Raw genomic sequence first — 22703 nt, 5'->3', positions numbered from 1 at the left:
GGGCAGCACCATGCCTTGGATGTTCACCTTGGCCTCAGGCTGACCATGATAGTGGCTCCATCTGCAGTATTTTTAGTTTAAAAACTCCCTTGCCTCAACCTCTCCCTCAAAAAAGATGAATGCTACTATTTAGCATTCAGTTAGAGACACGGTATGTACTGATAGCATTACTTCACAATGAAACTAAGAAACATTGTCTTCCCTTTTCCCCTATCTGCTGCAATACTGCAGATCCTACTTATCTCCAACTTTATGCTCACTTTTCAAGTGCTCAGGATCCTCTTTGCTGGTCCCATGATTTCTTAAATTCCAAGTCCATTTTTGGAATCTTGTCTTTCCTACCTCCGTTGTTGGTCTCTTCCATCTTCCACCCATTCTCTACAGAAACGCTATCTTACTTTAGTTCTGAGTCTAGCCTCCTCCAGTCTTCTGTCCTGACCCCTTGTTCTAGTCATTGTCTTCTAGTAAGAACTAATGTTTTATTTTTTTGCTGAAATATTTACTGCATCTCAATATATCAGACTTAAAACACTGGGTATGACTAACCCTAGTGCAGGAAGATGCTACTCTGCTCTTCCACAATGTCCAACCAATTCACTTCAGTCCTGATCCACGTGAACCTGCTTTTCCAACCTGGAGCATCCAAACCAAAACTGGACACTGTGCCTGCAATGAATATAGTACATGTACTAGCTTCAGATTATGTAGCTTGTTTCTTCCTATGGTTCAAACTAGATTTGAATTATCTCCAGAGAAGAGAGGATGAGACAAAACTCCCACTTTACCACCTATCTTCTCAGAGAGCCTAATTTTGAAAAGCATTTACTCAGGTAAAACTTGGTTTTACATATGTAAATGCACTTTACCCATGTAAGTGGGCTTTTGAAAATTGCTACAATATATGCCATTGAATTGTCCATAGGATTTACTAGAGTAAGGGGTAGAGTTTCAAAGGGATACGTGCACCGGGCCAATTTTCATGCGCGTAAATCCTCGGGATGCGCACATGTCCCGGGGCCTCGGGAAAGGGGCAGGATGGGGCGGGGCCAGAGGCCCCCGGCACAGTATCCATTTGCCGCTGTGCCGGGGATCGCGTGCCGGCAGGGTGCTGGCGCAGGCAGGCGCAAAAGGTAAAATAAAGATTTGGGGGGGGGGGGGGTCTAGGTTAGGGCTAGGGGGCGGGTAGGTTAGGGGAAAGGAGGTTAGTGTAGGGGGTTGGGAAGTTCCCTCCGAGTCTGCTTCAAAATTGGAGCTGACTGGGAGGGAACTGAGGAAGGCTGCGGGTGTCGGCGTGTGCAGGATGCACAAGTGTAAACCCCCTTACGCGCTGACCCTCAATTTTATAACATGCGCGCACCTGCGTGCGCATGTTATAAAATCGGGAGTCCATGTGCACGCGCACCGGGTAGCGTGCGCACATGGACACGCGTGCATTCTTTTAAAATCTACCTCTAAGTGCACTGTAAGCAAGTAAATGGCTTTTGAAAATTGCTACAATAGTAGTTGCATTTATGCGCATAACTCCTTTTGAAAATTACCCCCTAAGATGGTAACTTTTAAACAGCTGTGCTGGTGTACATATAATGTATTGTGTACAATTCTGGTCGCCGCATCTCAAAAAAGATATAGTTGCGATGGAGAAGGTACAGAAAAGGGCGACCAAAATGATAAAGGGGATGGAACAGCTTCCCTATGAGGAAAGGCTGAAGAGGTTAGGGCTGTTCAGCTTGGAGAAGAGACGGCTGAGGGGGGATATGATAGAGGTCTTTAAGATCATGAGAGGTCATGAACGAGTAGTTGTGACTTGGTTATTTACACTTTTGAATAATAGAAGGACTAGGGGGCATTCCATGAAGTTAGCAAGTAGCACATTTAAGACTAATTGGAGAAAATACTTTTTCACTCAACGCACAATAAAGCTCTGGAATTTGTTGCCAGAGGATGTTGTTAGTGCAGTTATTGTAGCTGGGTTCAAAAAAGGTTTGGATAAGTTCTTGGAGGAGAAGTCCATTAACGGCTATTAATCAAGCTTACTTAGGGAATAGCCACTGCTATTAATTGCATCAGTAGCATGGGATCTTCTTAGTGTTTGGGTAATTGCCAGGTTCTTGTGGCCTGGTTTGGCCTCTGTTGCAAACAGGATGCTGGGCTTGATGGACCCTTGGTCTGACCCAGCATGGCAATTTCTTATGTTCTTATGTTGGCTCATGCGAATGGATGCGACCATTTTATAGCATACGTGCGTATATGGGCACATGTTTTAAAACTGGCTGTACAAATGTACATATGTGTGCAATTTTGTATGGACGTGCACTTGTGCATGCAAATGCTGGCTCTACCGTGTAAGTGGGGAGATTTTATTTGATTTGCTTGCCAATGGCAATTACGAATTTCCCTAGTCTTTTTCCAGTTCACCTACGCAAAGACTCCCAACTTCCTAACCCCCTCAACTATCCATCCTCTTTTTTTTCCTCTTAGTCCTGACCCTTTAAGCCCTGCTACCTAGTCCTGATTTTTTTATTTTAAAACTTACTCGCTATCCATAAAAGAAGTAAAGTTATGTGGTAGGGGACCCTGGCGCATGCGTCTGCATATAAAAATTTACGCACTCTTTTCAAGTCACCTCCATGGAGTGCCCATGTTCTGCCCAGACCACACCAACGCTCTGCCCCTTAACTTTTTGATTTGTGTGCATACTGGGAGATATGCGCGTACTTGGGGGCATCTTAAAATCCGTGTGGCCGCGTCGGCCCGAGACACACCCATATCTCCCAACTTTGGCACGTAGGGCTTTTAAAATGCACCTTTAATTGTTTTACTAAGAACATAAGAACATATTATGGTTTGAAGGAGTGCTATGTCATATTAGTCCATTTGGAAATGTACAATTAATGGTCAAAAAATAAGTATGTTGTAGGTGATAACTTTTTAATAGACTAGCTTGAAACATTTGTTATTAGCTTTTGTGGCTTCCTTGAAGCAATGCAGAAAGTGGACATGGCCCTTGAAAGCTAGTTACAAAAATGTATTAAGTAGTCTACTATAAAGATATCACCTATAATTTATTTGTTGACCTTTACTTTTAAGTAAGCATAGAAAGCAGTAATAGAGCATCTCAACAGAAGAGATGTCAAGCTAACACTGACTTTTCTACCATACAAAAATCATTGTTATTAGTCCCACAGGAGTCAAGGCAACGATTGCAGATACAAAGGGTGATCAATAACTTGACTTTTTCTTTAACAATGATTAGAAATTAGCTGGTTTGTGTATATGATGTTGGAGAGCGAGTGAGAGAGAGATGTTACCTTAGGTTACTCCTGAAGTCATGATAAAATCTCTATGCACAGCACTATGAGGTCCGTAGCTGGTGAGCTAGCAAAGTTAGCCGGATAAACTTATTCTTCTAACTTTGCTGGAGTATTCAGCAACACACCTGCGTCACTGAATATACCCAGCTATGTCAAAGCCAGCTGGACAAGTTTATCCGGCTAACTTTGGGACTGCTTTTCTGCAGGCCTAAATGTATCCGGCTATGTTACCCGGCTAATGCTGAAATTGGGTTTATCTGGTTACTTATCTGGATAGCCAACTTCACCTCAGAATGCTCCTACCCTGCGCCCCCAAGCTAACGGGATAAAATTTAAGCTGAATAAACAGTTAACCGGCTATCTCAGAGCCCATCAGCATGACTGGATTTTCAAACCCCACCATCTGTCTGGCTAATTCTGAAGTTAGCCGGACAGATGGCACTGAATATGGAGTTCCATATTATGAATGAAGAATTATATGTTGCACAGCATTATTGGTCTCACCCTTTCAAGACTAGTGTAAACATATAGATGAGGCATACTAAAGTAACATTAGGTTCATTCTTTTCTCTCTTTTTTTGATATAATTTAGTCCAACACAGGAATTCATAGAATAATTCTCCCTGTGATCTAGTTCAGCTGGAGAGCTAGCTAATGCCTAAACACCACAGACTGAAGGGTTCTTGTTTTAAAAAAACAAACAAAATATCTGACCTGAAATTTTTCTTTTGTACTGCCAAATTATTTGTCTGTCTTATTTGGCACATCTACAAACATTTTCCACCAGTGCTGGGGTGGGGTGATTAGTGCCCCCGGGAGAAAATGACTACAACATGAGTTTGATATGTATTCCATTCAACTTTCAAAGCTATTTGAAAAAATGCATTCAGAATTCAAGTGGCATGCCTTTCACGCTGATTGTGGGAAAATTAAACGAGGACTGCATTATGAAGGGGCTCTTCTCCTTATACATGGTTAGAAATTCCTAAAGAGCATTTGAATTTGGCAGACCTCAATCAGGCCAGTGCATCAATAGTGAGTTAGATGAGCGAAGCCTATCCTCTTAACACAATGGTGAATAGGAATCTCCTTGTCCAGACGCTCCGCCATTTGTATTTCTCTTTGTTTACAGGCTGCAGAGGCTGAAATATTTTAACTCTATGCACAGGAGTTAAAACACTCAGTGCCTGTGTACAACTGATTTAAATGGTGCTATATTTTTTAAGTGGTAGTCTGCAGCTTGAAAGAATAAAGATTTGAATTATGAAGCAGTGAAACTAAATATCCATTTTTAGTACTTTGTAAAATTTCATATTTTTAAAACCTCCTTCCTAATAAAGTTGTAAAAACTGTAGAAAATCTGTATTTTATGTCTTCTTCTGATCTTTTCATTTATTCTATGTGAGAACTGAAAAACGGGAGCAGTTCAATACACAACTAAAACAATTAGGGGCGAATTTTCAAAGGGTTACCTAAAACCCGCTCCTGCGCGCGCCGAGCCTATTTTGCATAAGCTCAGTGACGCGTGCAAACTCGGGACATGCGTATGTCCCGGAGCTTGAAAAAAAGGGCGGGGTGTGTGCAGTGTGGGGCGGGGAAGGGGCGTGGCCAGAGGCCTACGAAGGCCTGCTAGGCCAGGGGATCGCACGCCGGCACTTGGCTGGCGTGCACAACCTACGCCTGCCCAGAGGCAGGTGCAAATCAAATAATAAAGGGGGGGGGGATTTAGGTAGGGCTGGGGGGGCGGGTTAGATGGGGGAAGGGAGGGGAAGGTACGGGGAGGGGGGGGAGAAAGGAAAGTTCCCTCCAAGGCTGCTCTGATTTTGGAGCGGCCTCGGAGGGAACGGAGAAAGCCATTGGGGCTCCCCTAGGGCTTGGCGCGCACAAGGTGCACAAGTGTGCACCCCCTTGCGCGCGCCGACCCTGGGTTTTTTTTAACATGCGCGCAGCTGCGCGCGCATGTTATAAAATCAGGCGTAGATTTGTGCGTGCTGGGTTGCGCGCACATATCTACACCCGCGCATATGTTAGAAAATCTGGCCCTTAGCGTATTTTCATCAAATGCTTTCAGTCTGAATTGCAAATTTAAGGGGCAATATTTATTTATTTTGTTTATTTAAGCATTTTATATACCGTCATTCCAATAGAAGATCACAATGGTTTATAAAAACGGCATTCATAATATAGGTCAACAAAATACTTAATACATGTAACAAGAGCAATATTCATATTATAGGTCAACAATACACTTTAATATTTCAAAGCATGTTAACTCAAAGGTTTATATGGTAGTTTGTGTTGCATAATTTCCGACAGTCTGTAGATTTTACTCCAGTTTTAAAAGAAAAATTTGCATACTTTCATTTCGAAACTTACAGTAGGTGCAAAGTACCTACAGACTTGGATATTGTTTCCCTGGAAAATAGCATGCAGCTGAAAATGCTATTTATAGTGTCAATGGTTTTAAAATTTTTCCTCTTATAGGGGTTGCGATTATACAAAAGGGACTCACTAGGATTAGGGGCCTAGTAGAAGCTGGGATTCATCAAGACTTTTCCATATAGTTTGTTTATCCTATGTATATTTTATGTTGTAACGTAAGGGCTGATGTCTTTACCTGTATCCATTCTTTGTTGGAATCTTCCCCTGGTGTCCATCCATTTTCAGGATAATTTAGTCGTGACCTTTCCGAAGACCAGTTGGTGCTATACTGAGAGGAGACCATGATCTGGTCAGAATAAATTTCTCCAGATTCCATACCTAATGGCTCCATGCACTGGAAATCTAGGGGGAAAAAGCATTATTAATAGTTAGGAAATAGTAGGGATATGCAGGCCAAAGATTTTAATTCAGGTTTGTTTTGGTAGAGATTTTTGTTTGTTTTCATTAATACTGGTTTTTTTTATTTCTTTTTTTTTTTTTTTTTGAAAGTTTGAGTTCTGCAGCTGCGTGCACAAAAAACGCTTTAAGAATCTCTCTCAAACAATTCTGCATGACCCCATATACGCATGTATATGGCCATGTGGAGATTACTACAGTATTTTAAAACCTGCACATATGTTTGCTTACGCACAAATACCTGTAATGCATTGAAAGTGTGTATTTTCCTATCTATTTTATTTTTTAAAAACTTGCTTTACTCGAGGAAGTTGGTATATTTTAAATATGCATGTGCAACTGAACTCACCAATTTGTTGATACCGCCACCAGTTCACCCATTCCTTTTCCAGATTATCGTATATTGTAGAAACCAAATGCTGTTTGAAAGTGGTTTTTTTTTTTATTACTTCATTGAACCCAGAGACTCAGAGAGGCAGCAGGGCCCAACGTGGAAGGCTCGGAACTGCGTTTAAAACGGTTTGAAAATGTTTTTCTTTTTTAATTGAGCCTAGTGACCGGAGCAGCAGCAGCAGGTTCGAAGGAAAGGGGAGAGCACAGGGAGCCAGAAGAGTCGTCTAACTTCCCAGAAGCAGAATCGGGACTGCCAGTATCTATATTGTATGTGTGTGTGTGTGTGTGTGTGTGTGTGTATATATAGAAAGAGTTAAACCCATAAATAGTGTCTGTGTAGGTATGTGGTGTGTGTCTATATATCGCTACTGATATGCATGCATAGATCCACTCTCTATGGATTTTAGCCTTCTACTGTAGCCGAAGATGCACAATATACTACTTCACTGCTTGTAGGTTAGGGCAATCAGTAGTGTACTATTGCAGCATATCTTTAGGAACTTGTGTAAAGCTGGGCAGTGCCATCTGTGTTTGCATATACCTGACATGTAAAGATCCCGAGGGCTTGCCTCCTGCTGCCCATTAGGGATGTGAATCGTTTTAGGACGATTAAAATTATCGTCCGATAATTTTAATATCGTCTTAAACCGTTATGGAACACAATACAATACAGATTCTAACGATTTATCGTTATAAATCGTTAGAATCGTGAGCCGGCACACTAAAACCCCCTAAAACCCACCCCCAACCCTTTAAATTAAATCCCCCACCCTCCCGAACCCCCCCCCAAATAACTTAAATAACCTGCTGGTCCAGCGGCGGTCCGGAACAGCAGCGGTCCGGAACGGGCTCCTGCTCTTGAATCTTGTCGTCTTCAGCCGGCGCCATTTTCCAAAATGGCGCCGAAAAATGGCGGCGGCCATAGACGAAAAAGATTGGACGGCAGGAGGTCCTTCCGGACCCCCGCTGGACTTTTGGCAAGTCTTGTGGGGGTCAGGAGGCCCCCCACAAGCTGGCCAAAAGTTCCTGGAGGTCCAGCGGGGGTCAGGGAGCGATTTCCCGCCGCGAATCGTTTTCGTATGGAAAATGGCGCCGGCCATACTCGTATGGCCGGCGCCATTTTCCGTACGGAAAATGGCGCCGGCAGGAGATCGACTGCAGGAGGTCGTTCAGCGAGGGTTCCGGCGCCTCGCTGAACGACCTCCTGCAGTCGATCTCCTGCCGGCGCCATTTTCCGTACGAAAACGATTCGCGGCGGGAAATCGCTCCCTGACCCCCGCTGGACCTCCAGGAACTTTTGGCCAGCTTGTGGGGGGCCTCCTGACCCCCACGAGACTTGCCAAAAGTCCAGCGGGGGTCCGGAAGGACCTCCTGCCGTCCAATCTTTTTCGTCTATGGCCGCCGCCATTTTTCGGCGCCATTTTGGAAAATGGCGCCGGCTGAAGATGACAAGATTCAGGAGCAGGAGCCCGTTCCGGACCGCTGCCGTTCCGGACCGCCGCTGGACCCGCAGGTTATTTAAGTTATTTGGGTGGGGGATTTAATTTAAAGGGTCGGGGGTGGGTTTTAGGGGGTTTTAATGTGCCGGTTTTTCGATTTTTCGATTTTTAACGATTTTTCACGATTTTTCACGATATTTTACCCCCCCAAACGGCAACAATACGATTCCCTCCCCCTCCCAGCCGAAATCGATCGTTAAGACGATCGAGGACACGATTCACATCCCTACTGCCCATTATTTGCTCCTGGGGTGCCCATCTCTTTTAGAGGAGATGGTCCTTCAAGGGTACATTTAATTTCAAGAGAATTACTGAAGTTCAGAAACTTTTTCTTTGTTGTTGATACTGCTGCTGCTGCTGCTGCTGCTGTTCCTATGTAGTGTACCTGACAAGGAGGGCTGAAATAACAGCCCCAGATTCTTCCACAGGAAGGAGAAATTGTGCAAGGAAATGCTTCCTTCCCACTGTAATTTTCAACAGGAAATTGCCTTTCTATTTGAGAAAACATGCTTATTTATTTAAGACTTTCTTTAATCTTTAATGCAGCTCCTGGTGCACTGGGATACATGAGAGAGAATTTCTCCATGGGGCTCTGCAGGAACGCCGCGCACTGACCTTCAGATACACTGTTCTGTAAGACACTGTAGTTTGCAGAAAATCCCTCTTTTGCAATTGCGTTGTCTGTGTAAAAAACCATCGAAAGGAGGCCGGTCGAGGAGCGGATACGTCCTGGTGTGTTTTGGCCACAATAGCGCCCTATGTGAGGCCCAACTAGAAACAAAAAGGATATTGTTATAAAGTTAGAGGGATCAATCTTGGAAAAAGAATGAACAAAATGAGATACAGGCATATATCATCCAGCAGCAAAATAAATCAAGCTCAGAACTGAGTATATAGATAGTTTTAGGGATCTTCATTTCCAGTTTTATTTTTCCTGGGAATTTCAATCTTATAAAAAAAAAAAAAAAAAAGTGGAAAAATTAACTTTTCCTGAGAAGGAGGGCTGAAATAACAGCCTTAGATTCCTCCACAGGAGCGTGGAAGAACATGTCCTTTTTCTACTGATTTTTTTTGTTATAACATTGAAATTCCCAGGAAAAATAATATAAAAACTGAAAAGAAAGGACCCTAGATATTATGTATATGTATGTATTTATTATTGTTTCTATGGCCTAGCAGTTTCCCTGCTGCTCCTGTCGGCTTCCTGTTCAATCAGTACTGGCCTCTATTGGGCTATAGCCTTATGAGCCTTCATTCACAGCTCTCCGGGGTGTTTCCCCTCTTTCTATAACCTTCCCCTATCCCAACTATTACAGAGTTTTCCTTCACAGTACTCTGCAGCTGTCATGAAGAATGCCAGAGGAGCAGCACTGCGGGAGCTGTATAGCTGTGGTTGGGAAACCGCGAGAGACCGCAGTAATCCATGACGCTGGGATTGATGAAATTGCACCAAAGCTGCGGTGGTAATGTCTTTTTGTGGCCACAATAAAATAACAACTGATAGAGCTATTGGTGGCTTGGCCAGAAGCTAGAAAACAAAACCCATAGTGTCCTACTGAATTTGGAACCGACGGTACCACATTGGAACCGTAGTGGGAAACTTTGAACCTAGAGTAAATGGCCACGGAATATCCAAGTTAGCTGGATAATTTATCCAGCTAAGTTGGCGCCTCTTGTAATGCTTTCACCCCACTCACCTCTTAAGCCAGCTAACTATTTAAGAGGCGGCCTTTCATTGAATCACTGCTACTCAACTGGATAAGTCCGAATTTATCCAGCTAAGGTAGCGCTGAATATCGCCCTCAGACGAGGACATTGCTTTTAAAAATTTAATAAATTTTTTTTTAAAGTTAATTATTAAAATAGGTGCATGAAAAAAAGGAACAAGAAATTGTCACACCCTTTTTTCTTCAGTATGATACCACTGAATACTGAAATCTACACATTTGAAATTTAACATTTTTTTTTTGTGTCCCAGGTATTTCTGGTTTATTTGTCTTTGTGGCGTGACAAACCCACTGTGTCTTTTTCATTGTTTTATTCCAAGACTGATGTTCCGAAATATGGGACCAATATTCCTGTATTCGACAGCATATCAAGCCCTAGGCATTAACATGTAGAGAGCAATGCTCACACTGTCCAGGGTGCCTGCGGGTACCTGAGAGCCTGCCAGCTGATTTTCAAAAGGAAATAAACTGTGAGGAGTACTTTTTACCTGCACAAATGGGTTGCGGGGCTGTGTGTGTGTGTGTGGGGGGGGGGGGGGTGGTAATCTTCAAATTGTGTTTTTACAGGGTAAATGTGCATTTCCCCACACAAATCTTTGGAATATTGCCCTTGTAAAATGGGTCAAATCTGCTTTGTAAGGGCAAATGAGCATTCAAAAAAACCCAATAAGTCATATACCAGAACACGAGCTCTAGCTTTTTCATATTCTCAGGTTTTATTGTTTATGTATTAATTTAAGGCTTGTCGGTAAATATATGCCTGTACCTGTAACCTCTCTTTTTCTTTTTGATTTCTCATTCCTTTCTGATATGAACCAATTATTAAGGGTTGTCCACATATCTCTATGAAACCTGGCCAACCAATTCATTTATATCAAGAAGAATGTGCATTCAAGTGTGCCTATTTAAGTACAGCAATTAAAATGTGTCCATCAAACGGCTATAAACTTCACTGAGTGATTCTGTTGTCATCATAAACCCTGAGGAAAAAAATAAAAGCTTGAGTGGCTTGTAGGCTGCCAGAGTCCTACGATAAAGGGGATAACAAAAGAAATTAACAGGTCACTATTCCTAAGTTGTCAGCTATCAAGGAAAAGACCAATCATTACCCCAGTGCAGAGAATACATTTATACTAGGTGCCAGAAGCCATCAGAGCAATTAACTCTTAATATTCAGCAGTGCAGGAGCAGGTAACAGACTCTCTGTCTCCTGGTCTGCTTTTGGGAAAGTTGTAGGAGTTTGGGGCTGGGGATTTTTATCACATATTTTTAAAGGAATAAGTTGGGGAGTTGGGGGAGGTGGGGGAATCAGTGCCGCTTATGGTGAAACACTTTTAAATTATATTGGGGACAGAGGAGAGAATCCAGTTTGGCTGCATGACATGGTTTGCATAGACTGGAGAGGAGGGGCAATCTGCTTGGCAGCTCAACATTTATGATTCATATTGGCCTTGCTCAGCCGTTAGTATTTGTTAGGGATGTGCATTCGTTTGCAACGAAATAGGAAATAAAGACGATATTTCCTATTTCGATGCATTTTGGGGGGGGGGGGGGGGGGGCTGATGAAACAATAGGAAAACCCACAAAATTTCATGTGGTTTTCTTATTGTGTTTTTTGGGGGGGGGGAGAAAGGACACATTGAAACAACCCCCCCCCTCACATTCACCCCAACCCTTCAAATTTAATTAATTGCAACACCCCACCCTCCCGACCCCCCCAAGACTTGCCCGACCCTCCCCCCAAGACTTACCGAAAGCCCATGGTGGTCCAGCGGGGTCCCAGGAGCGATCTCCCCCTCTCGGGCCATCGGCTGCCACTAATCAAAATGGTGCCGGTGGCTCTTTCCCTTACCATGTCACAGGGCCTACCGATGCCATTGGTCTGTCCCTGTCACATGGTAGGCGCAATGGATGGCCCATGCCATTTTTTAAGATGGCGCCGGCTGTCCATTGCTCCCTACCATGTGACAGAGGCCAGCCAATGGCACCGATAGCCCCTGTCACATGGTAAGGGCAAAGGGCCACCATTTTGATTACTGGCAGCCGACAGCTCGAGAGTGGGAGATCGCTCCTGGGACCCCCGCTGAACCACCAGGGACTTTCAGAAAGTTTTAGGGGGGTTGTAATTAATTAAATTTGAAGGGTTGGGATAAGTTTGGGTTTTTCGTTTCAGGGCAGCCGAAAAAAATTGTCCCGAACTGCAGGAAAACTAAATTTCCTGCGGCGGGCCGATAACGAAGGCCGAACCAAAAGGTTCGGTCAAATCACATCTCTAGTATTTGTTTTCATTTTGTTAATCAGCAAACTTTAGGAGAGGAATTTTTCTGACCAGAGTCAGCCAGATAACTTTATGCAGTGCTAACTGGATAAAATTAAGCCATGCCCCTTGAACGGCCCTGCACCACATCTTTCTTATCTGGTTCAATTTTAACCAAGCAATGACCAGTCCAATTAAAATTAAGCCGGAAATTCAAACCTTGGGGTTTGTCTGGCTTACATCAAAAGCCGGACAAACCCTTTGGAATACTGACCTCTATAATTTAAACATTTAAGCTAGTTTAGGGGTTCTTAGCTTTAGACCTTGAGGACCAGACACAGATTTTTTTTTTTTTTCAGAGAAATCAAAATTTGCAAATTAATCCAGTTCTAAAGTCATGTGTACACAAATATATCTGATGAACATTCATTGTTGACGCCCTCAAAACAAGAGCGGTTTGTGAGCCTTGAGGACTGGGGTTGAGAACCTCTGGGCTAATTCTTCCTCCTTATTGCTGATCAAGTTTCGGTAGCATTGTTTCTTGCCTTTTTTTTTCTCTCGCTGCAGACTCTCAAAACAAATAAATAAAACCAAAAGACATTGGTGTTTTGTCATTTTTTAAAAGTTCACCTAATGACCTTTTCCTACCATTATGAATCCAAGTGATTGTGAGGGATTGCTCTGCTGACCCTCATCCGAACTGCATGCAGATATCCCATTGAGGGGTACAAAGTATGAAAACAGCATAGCCAGCTGAAGAATGCATTCAGAGACACTGAGGTCAACAGCAAGCAGGTCATTTATCTGTGTAATATTAGGCATGTAACTTTGTCTGGATATTCATTGGGACTTACCTGGCTAAGACTGCATTTGAATACACCCAGATAAACTTACCTGGATTGTTTTAGGAGAGATCATTTTTCTGACCATTCTTATGTGCCTAATTTTAACTGGACACCACTTAGGGGTAGATTTTAATACCTACGCATGCGCATCCATGAGCATGCACACATGGACGCCTGATTTTATAGCATGTGCGCGCAGGTGCACGCATGTTATAAAATTGGGGGTTAGCACGCGCAAGGGGGTGCACAATCGTGCAACTTGCACGTGCAGACGCCCACGGCCTTCCCCCGTTCCTAACCCCCTAACCTGACCTCCCTTCCCCTAACCCTTCCGCCGCCTAGCCCTCACCTATACCCCCCAACCTTTATCATACCTGTTGCATGCGCCGGCAACCTTTAGGCACATGATCCCCCATCACAGCGGCAAATGGCCGCTGTGCCAGGAGCCTCTGACCCCGCCCCACCCCAGACCACCCCGCCCCCTCCCCAACCCTTTTTCGAAGTCCCGGGACATACGCGCATCCCGGGGCTTTATGCGTGTGGCTGGGCCTTTCTAAAATAGACCCGGGGCGCGTAGGGCTTTCAAAATCTGGCCCTTAAAATCTACATGCATTAGCTTAAAATTTGACCACACCCAAGAATGCCTCCAGCACCAGCTCTGTTTATCCAGATAAATTTTGTGCACACAGGAGCAGATTTTCAAGGATTTATGTGCGTAGGGGGTTACACGCGCCGTGCCTATTTTCAAAAGGCCCAGTGGTGCGCTTAAAGCCCCAGGACGCTTGTAAGTCCTGGGGCTTGAAAAAAGGGGCGGGGCATGGTCGGTCCAGGGCGGGGTCAAAGCCTCCAGGCACAGCGGCCATTTGCTGCTATGTCCGGGATCGCGGACGGGCAACTTGTGCCTGCCCAAGGCAGGCATAACTGGGTAACACACATTTTTAGGGGGGTTTAGCTTAGGGCTGGGGGGGGGGGTGGTGAGTTAGGGGAAGGGAAGGGAAGGTGAGGTGGGGGTAGGGAACGGAGGAAGGCAGCACGGCTCAGCGTGCGCAAGTTGCACAATTGTGCACCCCCTTGTGCACGCCGACCCCTGATTTTATAACATGCGCGCGGCTGCGTGCGCATGTTATAAAATCGGGCGTAGATTTGTGCACACCGGGTTGCGCGCACAAATATAAGCCGCGCACGTATGTTTTAAAATCTGCCCCACAATGAGCTGAGTGCACAATATTTATCTATCAGGCAGGGGAAATAGTCAACCTTGGCTTTGTCTGGCTAACTCCAAAAGTTACCACCCTAACAAAGCCTATCTAACTATCTTGTCACATTCAAGAAAGCCCCACACAATGCTTGTGAGGAATAATATTTCCATGTGCCTTCATAATAGCAGCTGGAGATAAAAGAAGAGCTTTTCGCTCTCGGTTCCATATTTTAATCATCAGCACAAATATGTGATTTGCAAAGTTTTTTTTATTTGCAATTAAAGTCCAAAGAAACTTATTTTGATCAAAGTCCAAAGAAGCTTATGTTAATAGACGTCCGCCACTAGAAAAGATAGTGAAAGCCTTTGAATATCGACCTCATAAATTAAAAAAAAACAACGATGTATAGCTCAGAAGTGTATGTTCTTTATGCTCAAAAGTATAAAAACATATAAAGGAGAAAAGAGAAAGCAGAACAAGGAGTAAAATCCCAAAGGCCTAAAACAGCCAGTATTAATGTTTTCAGATAGTCTCAATAACCAACCAAGGGTAAATACCTTGGCGGCTTTATCCTTTACCAGGAGGACAAATGCTTTTAGACACTATTATTAGGAGAAAAAACCAATACTTGCCATTTTTTTTAAATCTTTTACTCATTTGCTGCATTACCTGTGATGTATCAGCAACCTTTGGGCTGGATTTACTAATGCCGCAAGGCATAGTGAATCCCGCAGTGACGAGGGGGCGGGGGGAGAAACAGGGGGGGGGGCGGTCCTGCGATAGCCGGCAGCGCCAAATAACTACATAAAAGGTGTAGTTATTCGGCGAGAAACTGACAGCGAATCAGGGTGCTTACCTTTCGCTGTCAGCGCAGTCTTCGCGGCATCAGCCCCGGTGCAGCCCTGACTTCTCCTCTTCTGGGGCTGACGCTGCCCCGACTCCACCCCCATCTTGGTATCGCATGCGATACGCTTACAAAATGACACCCTTTGCCTGGTAAAGAGGCTTGAAACTTGCCACTTAACTGGCTGATACCAACATTCTATTCTCTGGCTGCTAATGGTTTAAGAACATAAGAACATAAGAAAATGCCATACTGGGTCAGACCAAGGGTCCATCAAGCCCAGCATCCTGTTTCCAACAGTGGCCAATCCAGGCCATAAGAACCTGGCAAGCACCCAAAAACTAAGTCTATTCCATGTTACCGTTGCTAATGGCAGTGGCTATTCTCTAAGTGAACTTAATAGCAGGTAATGGACTTCTCCTCCAAGAACTTATCCAATCCTTTTTTAAACACAGCTACACTAAGTGCACTAACCACATCCTCTGGCAACAAATTCCAGAGTTTAATTGTGCGTTGAGTAAAAAAGAACTTTCTCCGATTAGTTTTAAATGTGCCCCATGCTAACTTCATGGAGCGCTCCCTAGTCTTTCTACTATCCGAAAGAGTAAATTACCGATTCACATCTACCCGTTCTAGACCTCTCATAATTTTAAACATCTCTATCATATCCCCCCTCAGCCGTCTCTTCTCCAAGCTGAAAAGTCCTAACCTCTTTAGTCTTTCCTCATAGGGGAGCTGTTCCAATCCCCTTATCATTTTGGTAGCCCTTCTCTGTACCTTCTTCATCGCAATTATATCTTTTTTGAGATGCAGCGACCAGAATTGTACACAGTATTCAAGGTGCGTCTCACCATGGAGCGATACAGAGGCATTATGACATTTTCCGTTTTATTCACCATTCCCCTTTCTAATAATTCCCAACATTCTGTTTGCTTTTTTGACTGCCGCAGCACACTGAACCGACGATTTCAATGTGTTTTCCACTATGACGCCTAGATCTCTTTCTTGGGTTATAGCACCTAATATGGAACCCAACATTGTTTAATTATAGCATGGGTTATTTTTCCCTGTATGTATCACCTTGCACTTATCCACATTAAATTTCATCTGCCATTTGGATGCCCAATTTTCCAGTCTCACAAGGTCCTTCCTGCAATTTATCACAATCTGCTTGTGATTTAACTACTGTACTCTGAACAATTTGTATCATCTGCAATCTGATTATCTCACTCGTCGTATTTCTTTCCAGATCATTTATAAATATATTGAAAAGTAAGGGGCGGATTTTAAAAGCCCTGCTTGCGTAAATCCGCCCGGATTAACGCGAGCAGGGCCTTGCGCGCCGGTGCGCCTATTTTCCATAGGCCTGCCGGCGCGCAGAGCCCCGGGACTCGCGTAAGTCCCGGGGTTTTTCGAGGGGGGCGTGTCGGGGGCGGGGCCGATCGGCGCGGCGTTTTAGGGACGGGACGCGGCGTTTCGGGGGCGGGCCCGGGGGCGTGGTTTCGGGCCGGGCGGTCCGGGGGCATGGCCGCGCCTCCGGAACCGCCCCCGGATCACATCTCCGCGCGCCAGCAGCCCACTGGCGCGTTGTGGATTTACGTCTCCCTCCAGGAGGCATAAATCCAGGGATAAAGGTAGGGGGGGGGTTTAGATAGGGCCGGGGGGGGTGGGTTAGGTAGAGGAAGGGAGGGGAAGGTGAGGGGAGGGCGAAAGGAGTTCCCTCCGAGGCCGCTCCGATTTCGGAGCGGCCTCGGAGGGGAACGGAGACAGGCTGCGTGGCTCGGCGCGCGCCGGCTGCCCAAATCGGCAGCCTTGCGCGCGCCAATCCAGGATTTAGCAGATACGTGCGGCTACGCGCGTATCTACTAAAATCCAGCGTACTTTTGTTTGCGCCTGGTGCGCCAACAAAAGTACACGAAGGCGCACTTTTTTAAAAATCTACCCCTAAGGGTCCCAATACAGATCCCTGAGGCACTCCACTGTCCACTCCCTTCCACTGAGAAAATTGTCCATTTAATCCTACTCTCTGTTTCCTGTCTTTTAGCCAGTTTGCAATCCACGAAAGGACATCGCCACCTATCCCATGACTTTTTTTTTTGAGGAACTTTGTCAAACGCCTTCTGAAAATCCAAGTATACTACATCTACCGGTTCACCTTTATTCCACATGTTTATTAACTCCTTCAAAAAAGTGAAGCAGATTTGTGAGGCAAGACTTGCCCTGGGTAAAGCCATGCTGACTTTGTTCCATTAAACCATGTCTTTCTATATGTTTCTGTGATTTTTGATGTTTTAGAACACTTTCCACTATTTTTCCTGGCATTGAAGTCAGGCTAACCCGTCTGTGTCACAGTTCTTCGTAGTTTGGTCTTTACAACAGCACAAGACACTGATATTTATGGGGATAATTATCTCTATTTGTTACCTACCTACATTTTAGAAGAGTCTAAGGAGGTAATTTTAAAAGGAATTACACTTGTAAATGTAACATACTAATGCAGCAATTTTTAAAAGCCATTTACACGCCTAAAATGCACTTATACATGAATATTCTATGGACAATTCAATGACATATTGTATCAATTTTCAAAAGCTCACTTACACGTGTAAAACCCAATTTTAAGCATCTCAATGCTTTTTAAAATCGGGCCTTAAGCTTTTTAAAGAAAGTATTACAATTTACATATATTTTCATGATTCCGTTTTTCTTTAACATATTTTGTTTAAAATTCTTCTATGCAATTAATTAACTTGTATGAAGGGGATCCAATTACAAAATGTTCCCATGTCAAATTCATTTTTAACATGTTATGTCACAGCAAACTATATATTTGTTTTGAAAGACGGTACTTGCCTGCATTCTTCTTCTCCTCCCTTTACATTAGTTAACATATGGAAGGGATAACAATAGTTTGGCTATTGATTCAAAGAGAAATTGCTTTTTATAAGAATAATGATAAAATATCATGGAACTACTTTCAGTCCAGGGACTTGATAAATAACTCCATATGAAAGCCTGTGTCATTGTATATTCTTAATTAAATTGAAAATGGCTGGGATCCATTTTTGTAGTGAAGAAGAAAAAACCATTCAAACATTCAAGTGGGATAGGGGGGTTAAATCTACATGTACAGTACTTTTAATCATCTGAACCCAGATGGCACTACCAAATTCTATAACAAGTTAACTATTGACTGCAAACACAAAAGAGCTGCTGTTCATGGCAGAATCATTCTTGAAGAATCCCTGTGACTCACTGTCTCATAATTTGAAGAAATATTAAGGATTTCAGAGTTTAGTTCTTTGGGATACTGCCCCTGGACATCACTGTGCTATTCTCTTGACAAGTGAAGACAGATGTACTAAGCATTTTTCATGTAGACAAAAACTGGAAAACCCATTACTATCTGGCCTGTGGTACATATTCAAGAGCCAGCAACTATGCCGAACATGATACAAAAAGGTGCAGGATTTCCTTCAATGGTGCGTGTCTATGGACCCACAGAGATCTACTATAGTATTTACAATCTGTGCATACCCGGGTCTGCAACGGATTATAAAATACGTGCATAGCCACCTCCCTATATATACGTGCGCACGTCAGTTCGTGCAAATACCTGCAAGGGATTGAAAGCACGTACAGTCTCCACCAATTTTATAAACACGTGTGTATATTTTTCTACATTATAAAAAATAACTTGCTCATGTAAATCTCTGATTGAGGTGCAGAAGCAGGTTTATTTTAAAATATGTATGCGTACTCAAAATCACCAGTTTGCAGATACCTCTTCTACCAGTTTACCCCAGTCTGTCCCCAGTTCATCGAGATGCTCCTAGTACTTCACCCTGAAATTCCTCCAGTTCACTCAGATCTCCCATCCAAAAACAGCAGACGAGTCTGATATTAATCACTTTAGATAATTAGCAGCTGTAAAAACTGCACAATAAGTTGCCTAATGCATTTGTTGTAGATCTCTTATAAAATAGAAACTCAAAGACGCACCTCTTGGTCCTGTCCCGAATGCCCCTAGACCATCCTTTTTTGTACAAGTAAATGTGCATACAAAACTGAAAATGCGCACATAGGGGTGGATTTTAAAAGCCCTGCTCGCGTAAATCCGCCCGGATTTACGCGAGCAGGGCCTTGCGCGCCGGCGCGCCCATTTCCATAGGCCTGCCGGCGCGCGCAGAGGCCCCGGGACTCGCGTAAGTCCCGGGGTTTTTCAAGGGGGCATGTCGGGGGCGTGTCGGGGGCAGGGCCGATCGGTTTGCGGCGTTTGGGGGCGGGACGCGGCGTTTTGGGGCGGGCCCGGGGCATGTGCTGCGCCCTCCGGAACCGCCCCCGGGTTGTGTCTCGGCGCGCTAGCGGCCCGCTGGCGCGCGGGGATTTTACTTCTCCCTCCGGGAGGCGTAAATCCCCCGACAAAGGTAGGAGGGGGTTTAGATAGGGCCGGGGGGGGGGGGTGGGTTAGATAGAGGAAGGGAGGGGAAGGTGTAGGGGAGGGCGAAAGCGAGTTTCCCTCCGAGGCCGCTCCGATTTCGAAGCGGGCCTCGGAGGGAACGGAGGCAGGCTGCGCGGCTTGGCGCGCGCCGGCTGCACAAAACGGCAGCCTTGCGCACGCCGATCCTGGATTTTAGCGGCTACGCGCGTATCTACTAAAATCCAGCGTACTTTTGTTTGCGACTGGTGCGCCAACAAAAGTACGCGAACGCGCATTTTTTGTAAATCTACCCCATACTTTAGATTGTTTATATAATACTATGTACGTGAATATAATGGTACTTACATGTACATATGTTAATTTTATGCACTGAACTCCTTTGAAAATTAACTCAAAGGGCTATATACCTAATATAATATTGAGCTAAGCAGAATTAGATAACATAGAAGCTCTTTATATTTTTACATATTAAGATTCTACCATCAGATCTATTGCTGATTTTTTCTTTACTGTACATAAATTATATGCTGTTCTTCTATAGCATTACCTATGTCTTTATATCTCTTCTGTTTGCTTCCCTTCAAGGGAAGAATTTTACTTTCTCTATAAAAGGGAATGCTCAGATTGGTATTGACACTCTAGCAAGCAATGTCAGAAATAGCCATGTATAATTTATAACTTATCATGATATCTTGTTTCCATTTTTATTACTGTTTTTCTACATTGCTTGGTGTAGTTGGGGGCCAGTGAGGGATTCAAAAAAATCAATTAACTTTTCTATAAGAGGGTTAAAATATAATCTACCTTTAAGACTGAATCCCATTTGTAAAGTCTATGCTTACTTTTTAGGGAGCTGCATTCATTTTAAACGAATACTGAAGAAGTAATGATTGAGGCCTTTTTGGGTGTCTTTGTTTTTTTTGTGTGTATGTGGGAAGCAACAAAAAAAGCTTCCTGGAGGTCCTCTGACCCCCCCCCCCCCCCCCGCCCTCTGACCCCAACAAAAGCCCAGACAAGGCCGATCTGGGGCCCCATAAATACTCTTCCTACTACAAAAGTGGGTATGGATTCAGGCCTCAGCTAGGGCCGGGCCAGGCCACTTTGGCTTCTCCCTTCCTTTCCATAAATGGCCAGGGGCCAGCGATCTCCCAAGGCCCACACTTATGTCATCTGTTGGAAGTCTGAGGATCATAAAGAGCAGAAGTGATGCCCAATGATTCCTGCCCTATTGTGATCTTTGTAGAAGTGGCAGCACTGGCCCTCTTGTATGGTGCTGAAGTGACACCACTTTGGTGCTGTCTCAGGTATATTGTATGACTGACAATGTGGGGTCAGAGTGGCCCAACTAGGCCCAACCAGAACTATTTTTGCAGTGGCAGAAGGTTCAGAAAGTCCTGGGAGACCCTGAGGCTTCTGAGGAGGTTGTGGTGGTGGCGGGGGATTGGAGGAGCTCCAGGAAGCCAGTTTTGAAAAAAAAAAATTAAACAAAAAAAAAAAAATTCAAACACCTCAAAAAGAAAAAATGAACTGAAACAAACATAGCGGATCCTCCGTTTTGGTACTTTAACCTAGACGAGGGGGTGACATGAATTCAGGTCCGATCGGGGAGGAAGACTTCTCTTCCAGGGCCCCTGGTGCTGTTGATCACAATCTCAGTGGCCACTTCACACTCTAGATCAAATACTGTATTTCCAGAAGGTGCCAGATAGTGAAAAATAACAGTAGGAATGGCAAAATTAGCAAAACAGGGAGAAACCAGGAATCACAAAAGGGTCCATCCATGCCCTATTCAGTCCACATTGGGAACACTCAAAGAAAACACTGGAGTCTGTAGTTGGTGCTCAAATAAAAGATAGTCTTTACTGTAACTTAAAGAAGAGGATCTAAGTCAGGATTAGAAAATAAGAATCAGCATATATTCAATGATCAATAAAAAGCAAATGGTTTCTCTGTCCATCCTTCTTTTGTTCATTCCCCTTCTGACTCTTGCACCTTCATCCTGATTGAAAATGTCCTCATCAGTGAGAGTGGGATAACTGGAGTATAGTTCCAGTTCTGGCAATGAACTGGGCTGAAAGAAGAAAAATAAAAATACCCCCAAGCAAAATATCCAAACTGGGTTCCAAAAAATCAGCTCTTCAACTATAATTCACCTATCAAAAATACTAATCTCTTGAGTTAGTGGCTCAAAAGTCTACATCTTCTCTTCACCCAATTTGTTAGTCGAATGGGTCAAACGATCTTTGTCCCCAGCCCTTCCTCAAAACCTCTTTGCCAAATGCTTGAATTGCCTTCTGTGAGATCCAAGGGGAACTCCCAGCTCTCCAACCACCCTGCTTTGAGATCTTTGGAAATCTCTTGCTTTTCAATCTTTCTATTGAAATCCTGGGGAAGGTCTCAGCTCCTCACTCTTCCTCTCACCAACCCTGCTCTTCTCTCAGAGAAGCACTGGGCGTGCTCCAACCATACTATATACCACCAAAAAGGTGGGCTCATAACAATGGGAGGAATAAAAAACTAATGTCAAAACCCGTCCTACTACTGCCCATAGATAGCTCAGAGTGGCTGCAGCAGTTCAAAAAGCAAACAGAATGTTATGAATTATTAGGAAGGGAATGGTGAATAAAACGGAAAATTATCATAATGGCCTCTGTATCGCTCCATGGTGAGACCCACCCCTTGAGTACTATGTACAATTCTGGTCGCCGCATCTCAAAAAAGATATAATTGCGATGGAGAAGGTACAGAGAAGGGCAACCAAAATGATAAAGGACTCCCCTATGAGGAATGCGGAAGAGGTTAGGGCTGTTCAGCTTGGAGAAGAGACGGCTGAGGGAGGATATGATAGAGTCTTTAAGATCATGAGAAGTCTTGAATGAGTATACTCTTTAAGGCCTGAATTTATCAAAATGCACTAAATATCGCATGCGATAGGAGAGAGAGAGCCTAGCCATAATGCCCTCACACTAGATAGGTATTTATATCTCTATGGGAAGCCCACTAGTAACTCGAGGTGAGGTTTAGGTATTAGTGTAGGGGTTAGGGGCCACTTTGACATTCAAAGTGAGATGTACAAACAGCACAGTGCTCTCTTGTGAAGATTGAGGACCTTCAGAGTGAGAAAAACTCACCCAAAGATGAGATTTGTGCAATGTTCTCTCAACCTAGCTTGATGGACTCTCTGCCTGGGTACGTTCAAGCTAGGTTGAGAGAACATTGCATAAATCTATCATAGAGATATAATACCTATCTAGGGTGAGGCATTATGGCTAGTCTCTCTCTCTCTCTCTCTCCATCACAATAAAGGCCTATCACTAATGAAAAAAGGTGTAGTTAAAGCCATGCGATA

At 44.0% G+C, this 22703-nt stretch overlaps 1 protein-coding gene across 1 annotated transcript in view; it reads right to left on the bottom strand.

Moving 5' to 3' along the window:
• NRP1 (neuropilin 1) overlaps positions 1-22703 on the bottom strand; it is a 487056-nt gene that overhangs the window by 158824 nt on the left and 305529 nt on the right. The window contains 2 exon segments of the mRNA XM_029587037.1: positions 5929-6095; positions 8657-8812. Of these exon segments, the coding sequence (XP_029442897.1) occupies positions 5929-6095; positions 8657-8812 (323 nt within the window).

Source organism: Rhinatrema bivittatum, chromosome 2, assembly GCF_901001135.1.
Source record: "Rhinatrema bivittatum chromosome 2, aRhiBiv1.1, whole genome shotgun sequence".
NCBI classification, from domain to species: Eukaryota; Metazoa; Chordata; class Amphibia; order Gymnophiona; family Rhinatrematidae; genus Rhinatrema; species Rhinatrema bivittatum.
The sequence above is the reverse complement of the archived record's forward strand: the minus strand, read 5'-3'. Positions and strand labels throughout refer to the sequence as shown.